Source organism: Natator depressus, chromosome 13 (genome assembly GCF_965152275.1).
Source record: "Natator depressus isolate rNatDep1 chromosome 13, rNatDep2.hap1, whole genome shotgun sequence".
Classification (NCBI taxonomy): Eukaryota; Metazoa; Chordata; order Testudines; family Cheloniidae; genus Natator; species Natator depressus.
Genome location: NC_134246.1, coordinates 32,821,893 through 32,832,275, shown reverse-complemented (window position 1 = coordinate 32,832,275; position 10,383 = coordinate 32,821,893). Strand labels below are relative to the sequence as shown.

Below are 10,383 nucleotides of genomic sequence, written 5' to 3'. Positions count from 1 at the left end.
GGAGACATGGATCTCTGTCATTTCTTGTTGAAGGGGGAAATGAGTGATGCAGAGTCTGGACATTTTCTTCATGTAATTTGTTTCATTTACACATAAACATGAGACTTGGAACAGAGTCGGTCACAAACAGCATGCAGGTTGTCACGCAAAGTGAGTAGAACTTCTGTCCCCAATCCTGCAAATACTTACATGCTTAACTTTACAACTGTGAGTAGTCCCACTGATTTTGTAACTACTCATGGTAGTACAGCTAGGCATGTACTTAAGTGTTTGCAGGACTGGGACCTTATTTTATCATTCATCCTTGAACACCACTGAGCCCAATTTCTTTGAGTGTATATGTAACCCACATTAGAGCTTGTGTCTTCTCCCTTTCCTTCCTTCACCAACTTCAGGGATGTTCTTGGAAATGTTTTTTGTTTTCATCTGAATTTTCCAGGTTCTTATTTTTGTTGTTGTTGTTGGGTTTTTTTAGTGTTTTTGTTTTGTTTTGTTTTTTGTTTTGTTTTTTAATAAAAAATAGAATTCCAAAACTTGGGAAAAATATTCCAAAACAATAGATTTGACTGAAAACTGAGCTTTATCTTTAACCAAATTTTTTAAAAATACTGATTTTTGAGGGGTGGCTTCCCATTTGGAAACTGGAAGATTTTCATGTGTTATTTTTTCAAGGTTTAGTCTCTTTAAAACAATGGAAAATCATTGTCTTTTTTCAGTTAGCTCCAGTGTTATAAAGAACATGGGTTCATCATGACTGGGAACTTGGTGATTGGATCTGAATGTTTGTGAAAAGAATCTGCTCAAGAAGAGTTTTGTCTAAATTATGAGTAGTTACACTACTGGTTGGACCATTTCTAGTAGGATTTTCAGAAGTGCCTAAACATGTTAGGCACGTGGGGCCAGATTTTGAAATATGAATTAAGCACTTAGTGTGAGATATTGAAGGTATTTAGGCATCTAGTAGGATTTTCAAAAGCATATAGGGACTAAATTTGCAAGAGGACTTAGGTACCTAGCTGCCACTTTAGGCACCTAAATCCCAGAATCAGGGCCCCTGGGATTCACAAAACCCCTGCTGAGTTGCTTCCAAACACTATGGGCACCTAAGTTCTCTTGACACCGAAGTTTTGGCAGTAAAATTTCCCCAGAACGTCTATTGTTGCATCTGAACATGCACACTGCTGCTCCATTCATGCTCCAGTTGCCTAAGCCCCAGAGCCGTGCAGAAGATAGGTGTTCCCCTGCCTAACTCACCTGCAGGGCCCAATCTGGTAAGCGTGCTCAGAGGCTGCTTACTGGATCGGGCCCTGCATGTAGGCTCACCCAAAATGATAGGGGAGGGAGAGGCCCTGCATAACTTCCAGCCCCATGGTTAGGGCATTCACATAGGATGCGGGAGACTCCTAGCTCAAGTCCCCTCTTCACCTCAGGGGGAGATCTGATTTGAAGTGGTATCTGCCACCTCTTAACTGAATACACAAGCCAATGGGTTAGGGGATATTCTGCAGGGGGGCAGGTCTCTCAGGCTCAGCTGTTGAAGCCGTTCCACTGTGGATCAGCAATTAAAGATTGGTTGGACTGTGAGGACGGGATTGTGGGTCTCCCACATGCCATGTCCAGGCATTAACCACCAAGCTATAGAGTCATTCTCGTGCTGGTGCTTCCTCTCCACTGTGGCCCAGTGACTCTTTAATTATTGAATCCAAAGTGGAGTGACTGATGGGCTCTGACAGCAGGATCTCCTCTAGCCCAGAGATTGGGGCACCCAGCTGTGAGGCTGGGGCACTCATCCAATTGTTCAAGTTCACCTTTAGTCAGGGGTCTCCCATACCCCAAGTGACCATCCTAACCACTGGGGTAAAAGGTGTATAAGGAAGCTGTTCTTCTCTCTTCTGGGAGGGGGTGGGGGCTTAGGACACACCCGTCTCCTTGGCATCTCCCATTAAGTAGCTTAGGCAGGGAGCCACCTACCTTGCTGGAGCGACCGAGAGGCCCATTGGTGGCTCATTATCCTCAGTCAGTCACTCCTGTCAGACCTGACAAACTCACTGCACCTACCACATTGTTGTCATAACCTGTATCGAAGAGGTGTCATGTAATATATTACTGGAAAGCTAATGACACACTGGTGGTTAATATCATTGTGAAATGTCTGCGTGAACAGAATGTGAGGAACTATGGCTACTCACTGATTTTATGTTTTGAAGTCTGTGACCAAACAAAGGGAGAAAGACAGGTTTCTCCCAAACTGGAGGGAAGGCAGCTGTCTACCTGTCTCCAGTGTCAATTAAGAAAGCTGTGACCAAAGACAAAGAGGAGCTCATTCATATGGAAGGTAAACAAAGCCATCAGGAAAGTGAGTGGGGAAAGGCGGCTATTTAACAGTCTCAATTGGAAATGGCAATTGCAAGCCCAGGAAGCCTTCCTGCCTCTTGAGGTGGGGTCAATGAAATTTGGAAAGATGTAAGTAGAGAGGAAAAAGCTATTTAGTCATCCTCCAGCTGGAGGAACAAAGGAAATGAGCACTTTGAGATCTGTGAAGGTCCAGGCCAGAGCGTCTGGTCAGACATACTGAAAAAGTGACTTGGAAAGGAACACTTCTTTGAACAAGAAAATCTAAGTTGTTAATTCACGTGTTAGCCTTTAGAAGCATAGTTTTGCTTTTGTTTGCTTGTAACCCTTTCTATCTTTATTCCTTATCTTTGGTATCACTTAATACAATGTTGATTTGTTAAATAAATTTGTTTTACTTTTCCTATAAAGCAGTTCAGCGTGGTAACCCCAGTTATGCCAACAAGTTGCAGTGTATTGTCTCTTTAAAGGAGAAATGAATTTAGTAACCTCTGGGAATGTTCTGTGGGAGGTCTGGACACAGCAGAGAGACATCTCTGAGGAACTCAGGAGCTGGGATTCACTGATTGTTACCTGCTGGCCAAGGTTTGGACTGGCAGAGTCCTGGAGAGGTTGCTGTCACACAGCTTAGCAGCAGCTTACTTGCTGAGGCTGAGAGGGGTAACACGTGACTCACCGTTTGGGGAAAGCCAGCTGGATGTCACGCTTTGTGTGTGGTTTGGGGGAAATTTGGAACTGGTAGAGAGTTAGGTTCATTCTGTGAAAAGCAACGGGGTCGCGGAAGCCAGGGTGAGACATGCATGCTTGTTTGTCACCTGCTGGTGTCCGAACTGTGAGCCGCAGCAGCATAGCACTGAAGGCATGCAGAGTTGCAGGGCAGGTAGTGATACTGACCCTTACTAGTCTGGGTTGAACCTCAGAGCACCAGAGCTGGCTTTTGTGAATCTGGTTCTTAGGCACGTATCTCTCTCATTCATTGTATGGGGAGCCTGAGCGCCTAGCTCAAGCTTCGTGAATCCCAGTTCAGGTTTACCACACATAAGTTCCTAGGTGAGTTGAGCCCTAATATATCAGTGATGAGAACACCATGTAAAAGCTGATTGCCCAGTTGAATAATTAAGAATGCCTGGGACAGCACATTGAAGGAGGCAGTTAAAAAGAAATATTGAATAGCTGAACATTCATGAGCACCATCTATCATGTGCCAAAGGTGTCACAACCCGGGGGGAGGACAGGAGACCATGCCCCCCCTTTTTAACATGGGCATGGTTTGGGCAGCAGGGGGTGCCATTGCCCCCCCACACACACACACACACTGCAAGCCTCAGGCAAGCATGGAGCAACGCAGGAAGGGACCTGCATCAGGCTTGCAGTTTGGGGGACAGCACCGCCCTCAGCCGCCCGAACTACGCCCATGTTAAAAAGTGTGGGGCATGGCCTCCTGGATCCCCCAGTTCTGGCACCAGTTCCCCCCCCACTTCGACAAAGTTTCCTGTGTCCTTGTCCTGTGCATTGACTGAGGCAGGGGTCTTGTGGGAAAAAAGTCTTTGGCCAGGTCATAAAATAGTATCCTAATAAGTATGCTCAAAGGGAAAACTTAAGACTATAAAAACATAAGAATGGCCATACTGGGTCAGACCAATGATCCATTTAGCCCAATACCCTGTCTTCTGACAGTGGAGAGATGCTTCAGAGGGAATGAACAAAATAGGGCAATTATTGAGTGATCCATCTCCTGTCATCCAATTCCAGCTTCCAGCAGTCAGAGGTTTAGGGACACCCAGAGCATGGGGTTACATCCCTGACCATCTTGGCTAATAGCCATTGATGGACCAATCCTCCATGAACTTATCTAGTTGTTTTTTTAACCCATTTACACATTTGGCCTTCACAACATCCCCTGGCAGTAAGTCCCACAGATTGACTTTGCACTGTGTGAAGAAGTAATAACTTTAAAAAATTCAGGTTGCACAGTCAAGCTTAAACCTGGCATTTCTTAACTTTGGGGTTTTTGACTTTGCAACCTTTACAGTCTTCTAACTTTTACTTTAAAGTAATACAGCATATAAACCAATCCTCTGCCAATATTCCCCAAAATTACACTGGATGGCAGAGGTCATAATACTGGAGGAGAAATACTGAAGCTATGTCCCCAACCCCTGGTCCTGAAAGAGATTGCTTTTCTTACTAAAAGTGATTCATGGTTAAATCATCAGCCTCACTGGTATTTAAACCAACAACATTAAGTTTCAGAGTGAACACATAATTGAGAAGAAAGGGGCAGCTCACTGTTTGTTCTAAACCGTCTACAGATTTATTCAGACAGCATTCACAGGGCTTCTTTGGGAGAGTTTCCTTTAAACAAAAGGGCAAGATATTGATGATTCTAATTAATAATCGTCATGATAACCTACACTCTGCAGAACCTAAATCTGCCATCCACACTGTTTTAACACCATTCCTTAGGACATTAAAACATCCTTCTTCCCCAGATCTCTAGAGACTTTAGAAAAGAAGGTGTACCCTGTTATCTTGTCCACTTTACGGACAGAATCACTGAGACACAAACAAGTCTAGAGCAATATTTTGCTGAGTGTACACCATGGCACGCAGCATCACACAGAATCAGGTTTCAGTTTAGCATGGTACGTTTTTTCAGTAACTGTCTTGAGCTACCTAGAGCCTGTGTTTCAGCAGAGCTAAGTACAACTTGAAATCAGTGGGAGCAGTAGAGTTTGTGGATCTTGGAACAATCCAGCCGTATGAGTTTGTCAGTTCTTCACTCTAAATATAGACACCTAACATTAGTGGATGATTTCAAAAAATTGAGATTTTGGCCTAACAGTGGAAGGCAGCGTGGTCCAGTGAATAGGGCACTAACCCCTGACCTAAGAATCATCAGATCTTATTCTAGGTCTCATTCCTTCACTGGCCTTTCAAGTCTCTGTGTGCATTAGTTTCCCTATCAATAAAATTGGCTTAATGACACTGATCATCCTTAACAAGGCTGTTGGAGATCTATGGACGAAAAGCCCTCTCTAAATGCTAATGATTATTAACAGATATAATTTTAAAGAATGATATCACCAACCAAAATACATGCTGAACATTTAAGTAATATTGGATCATCTTTTTACCATCACCCAATCAAAAGAGACATTTATTTATATATGTATTTGTTTTTCCTAAAGGGCCTGCATTGGAGTAATTATGGGAAACATATCCCCATGGCGATCTGTATATTAGGCTGAAAACTCATCTTAGCCTAACCACTCTTATGCACTCTGTAGATGAACTATGATTGGCATAAGGAATACATTAGAGATGTGCAGACTGTGCTAAAACTGGAATTACTCCTATTAATTATTATTATTATTATTAATCTAATCCATAATTTCACAGGATTACTGCATAGAATCTTCCTCTAACAACACATTTGACATTGGAGAAGAGGAGCAGCAACCAGAACTGGTATGTGAGAATTTACATGATTGCCAAATGTCTTAGCTACTTAATCTGTTGATAAGCAAGGAATTGAGCCAAATGTGCTACTCAAATTTTGCCATTATTTTGCCATTAGAACACATTTTGCCCCATTATATAGTACTAAATTAATTCAAACTGCCTCCTTTTTTCTTATTTTGATTCCACTCAGAAATTGACTGAGATCTGCTTTGCCAGGTACTGTACTAAGACAGCCAGACTGCTATGTAGAAGAATATTTCTGCTTTACATTTGAAAATCATATTTTCCCTGTTGGTGAGTTTCAATGTAGATAGATAGATAGATAGATAGATAGATAGATAGATAGATAGATAGATAGATGTAACGCTGAATTCATGAAGCTCCAAATGTCTGAAATCTGAAATGAAATCAAATTGCTTTCATTGCACATAGTGCATGTGGTAAAATGGACAGACACACAATACTGATTCCAGTTTAGAGATATTATAGTTTCCACAGATATTCTATGTGCTTAGAATGAAGAAGTCTGCTAGAACGTTTTACATGTGCCCCATGTACGATGCATGTATGAAGAGGGAAATACAAACAGCACTAACCTTTAGATTTTTGAAGGACAGGAGTGGAAAATATCCCATTTGATTTGCTATGGTTGAAATTTTTTTGGCTCAGATCCTCATGTTGTGTAAAATACAGTAGCTTCAATTATTTTAATGGAGATATTCTAATTTACATGAATTGGGGATCTGTCCCCTAGCTTTTTATTATAATGACTGGCATTATTAACAAATCATTTTCCAGAACAGAACCACACTTTAAAAACCCTTTAAGGGATTATGCAGCCCACTGTTCATTGTGTGTTATGAGTTCTCCTACAGTGGCTGGCCTCCAAGAGATGAGTCTGCTACAAGTAGCAGTTGAAGGAGCCATCCTGTTAGTTCAGAGGGTAACTGGCGCTGACTGAAAAAGTCAAGAGTTTGGATCCCGCTGACCAACAATTAAGGTACTGGAGTTTGACACTTTTTATTTGGAAAAAGCAAATGTTTGGGGGGATCTTTTGCTTTTGTTTTGATTTGACAAAGAGAACAATTTTGATCCCCATTTTTTTCTATGGAAAATGGGGGAGGGTGGGGGGGAAAACCCCAATACCCCAAAAATTCAATAATTTATTTTTCTTCACACAAAAAATCAATAAAAATTGTGTTTTTTCCAAAACCTGAGGAACAAAAAAATATGTCAATGTATATATTGCTGATGACAGGTTCTGCTCAATAATGATCCAAAGCAGTGCGGACTGATGAACATTCATTTTAATCATCTGAGTCAGATACCATCAGCAGAAGATGGATTTTATTTTTTGGTGGTTTGTGTTCTGTAGTTTCCAAATTGGAGTGTTGCATGTTCTTACAGCATGTTCCATACCTTGTCCCTCTCAGATTTTGGAAGGCACTTGAGATTCTTAAACCTTGGGTTGAGAGCTGTAGCTATCTTTAGAAATCTCACATTGGTATCTTCTTTGCATTTTGTTAAATCTGCAATGAAAGTGTTCTGAAATCGAGATTGCCATAACAAAAAACAGGTGGCAGAATGCAGGTAAAACCATGGAGCAGGAGACATACAATTCTCCCTCAAGGAGTTCAGTCACAAAATTAATTAATGCATTATTTTTTTTTAACGAGCATCATCAGCATGGAAGCATGTCCTCTGGAATGGTGGTCAAATCATGAAGGGGCATATGAATGTTTTGCATATCTGGCACTTAAATACCTTGCAATGCCAGCTACAAAAGTGCCATGGGAATGCCTGTTCTCAATTTCAGATGACATTGTAAATAAGAAGCAGGCAGCATTATCACCTGTAAATGTGAATAAACTTGTTTGTCTTCACAATTGGCTGAACAAGAAGTAGGGCTGAGTGGACTTGAAGGCTCTAAAGTTTTACATTGTTTTGGTTTTGAGTGCAGTTATGTAACAAAAAAATCTACATTTGTAAGTTGCACTTTCACGATAAAGAGATTGCACTACAGTACTTGTATGAGGCGAATGGAAAAATACTATTTTTTGGTTCTTTTTTATAGTGCAGATATTTGTAATAAAAATAATATAAAGTGAGCACTGTATACTTTGTATTATGTGGTGTAATTGAAATCAATATATCTGAAAATGTAGTAAAAAATAAAAAATATTTGTATTAAATTTAAATTGGTATTCTATTATTGTTTAACAGTGCAATTAAAACTGCAATTAATCAAGATTAATTTTTAATCAAGTTAATTTGTTTTTGAGTTAATCACATGATTTAACTGATTAATTGACAGCCTAGTTAAAATTGAACATTTTGATTGGATTTTCAAGAAATTTTCCATGAAATATGAAATTTAATTTAGAATCAAAATTTTGAAACAAAGTTAAACTTTTGTTTTGGAATGTTGATTCAAAATCAAAATTTTGAATCACCATGCTGATTTATGAACAAAAATTTTAGTTTGTGTGTCATCTTAATATCCTTTGGAGGGAAAAAAAGGTTGATTCAGAATAAAATTTTATATGTCAATAGTTTTTTTCAGGCATATACAGAGAGAGGTTAAAATTGACAATTTTCAGAACTTTTCACAAAATAAATAAAGAAAAATGATATTTCAATTTTTTATCCCAATTCAGGATGAAAACAAATGCCAAAATATTGGTATTTCCCATGGAATGGAAATTCTGTTTTCCAACCAACTCTGCATCTAGGGATTTAGATGAAAATTGGGCATCTAAACCCCATAGGAACCTTTGAATACCTCAGCCTGAGTTGTCCAGTGCAAGTCCTAGAGACTTTTCAGAAGCTATTGCCTTCATCCGCAACAATCTCTGGAGCTCCAGGAATGAAGAACCAAAGCATCGTGACCACATTCATCATTCTGGGACTCTCCAGTAAACCCCAACTCCAGGTCCCACTCTTCATCCTATTCCTCTCCATCTACATCATTGCCCTGCTGGGCAACTTAGTCATCATTGCTGCCATCCTCTCCAGTTCCAAGCTCCACAGGCCCATGTACTTTTTCCTCCTCCACTTGGCTGTGGTGGACATCATCTGCACCTCCACCATCATCCCCAGGATGCTGGGGAATCTAATGGTTGTCAGTAAATCTATCTCTTACCCTAGGTGCATGGCCCAGCTCTACTTCTTCACATGGTCTCTGGGGGCTGAGATGGTACTCTTCACCGTCATGGCTTACGATCGCTATGCGGCCATTTGCCACCCTTTGAGTTACAGCATCATGATGAACAAGACCGTAAGTGTGGGCCTGTCTGCCCTAGTGATAGTCATTGCTGTGGTCAATTCGTGGGTGCACACTGGCCTCGTGTTGCGGCTGAGCTTCTGCGGGCCCAACGTTATCAACCACTTTTTCTGTGAAATCCCATCACTGCTGGCTCTCTCCTGCACCTCAGTGCATTTAAATGAGGTCATGGTCTTCATGGCGGACATTTTCCTAGCTATGGGGGACTTCCTGTTGACATGTGTCTCTTATTACTTCATTGTCAGGGCCATCTTGAGGATCAAAACGGCTGAAGGGAAGAGAAAAGCCTTCTCCACCTGCTCCTCCCACCTCATTGTGGTGTCTCTTTATTACTCCACTGTCATCTACACCTACATTCGGCCAGCCTCTAGCTACTCCTTTGACAGGGACAAGATGATAGCCACCTTGTACACCCTGGTGACGCCAACTCTCAATCCTATAGTCTACACCCTAAGGAATAAAGATGTCAAGATGGCAATCAAGAAAATGCTTCCATACCGTGGGAAATAGGTCATGATGGGACAAACCTTGACTGGTTCCTTCGCAAGCCTGGAGCTCTGGTGTTTGCTTTCCTGTGGAAATGGAACTCAGAACGAACCTTAGAAAAAGATGCAAGGTGCATGTATTCATGAAGGACTTTCTAACTGGTCAAATGTTGATTTCCTAAATGGCTGAAAGTTTTGGAACCAGTTGAAACTATGTTACAGAAGAAAGAAAGAAAGAAAGAAAGAAAGAAAGAAAGAAAGAAAGAAAGAAAGAAAGAAAGAAAGAAAGAAAGAAAGAAAGAAAGAAAGAAAGAAAGAAAGAAAGAAAGAAAGAAAGAAAGAAAAATTACTGTTATAAACTATCTCAAATGTTTCAGACATGTGATATAAAAGCCATTAAATACAACCACTTGTTTTGTAGCTTTGCTCAAGTCACTTTCCTTCTTTGTCACTAAATTTTCCCACCTGTAAAATAGGGGAAAATATACTTACCTATAATTCTGAAGTCTTATAATTTCATTTCTTTATCAGAGGATTGTCTACTCTGCCTGGTTAATTTCAGTGCATGCAACTGGGCTCCAGAAATAAAGGCACACTTCCTTCCTGCTGTATATTTTAGGTTTGCAACTAGACCTTACAGTGATGTTGCAATTGGATGATTTAAATAGATAATGTTTGTAAAATGCTTTTAAGCATCAAAGGTACTATTTGTGGGGATTAAGCCTGATTATTGACTGTGCAGTCATTGACACAAACACTGTTCATTCTTCTGATTTCCCAGCTAACTGTCTCCCCACA

At 40.7% G+C, this 10,383-nt stretch overlaps 1 protein-coding gene across 1 annotated transcript; it reads left to right on the top strand.

Annotated features, from left to right (window-relative positions):
- Positions 1–5,800: 5,800 nt before the first annotated feature.
- Positions 5,801–9,898, top strand: LOC141997455 (olfactory receptor 13G1-like). Its single transcript, XM_074969835.1, has 3 exons — positions 5,801–5,823; positions 6,693–6,817; positions 8,475–9,898. The coding sequence occupies exon 3, from the start codon at positions 8,558–8,560 to the stop codon at positions 9,608–9,610; it is 1,053 nt and encodes a 350-aa protein (XP_074825936.1). The 5' UTR covers positions 5,801–5,823; positions 6,693–6,817; positions 8,475–8,557; the 3' UTR covers positions 9,611–9,898.
- The last annotated feature ends 485 nt before the right edge of the window (positions 9,899–10,383 follow it).

Excerpts from the sequence above, each read along its gene's own strand:
- LOC141997455 (XM_074969835.1), top strand. The coding sequence starts at position 8,558 with ATGAAAATTGGGCATCTAAACCCCATAGGAACCTTTGAATACCTCAGC.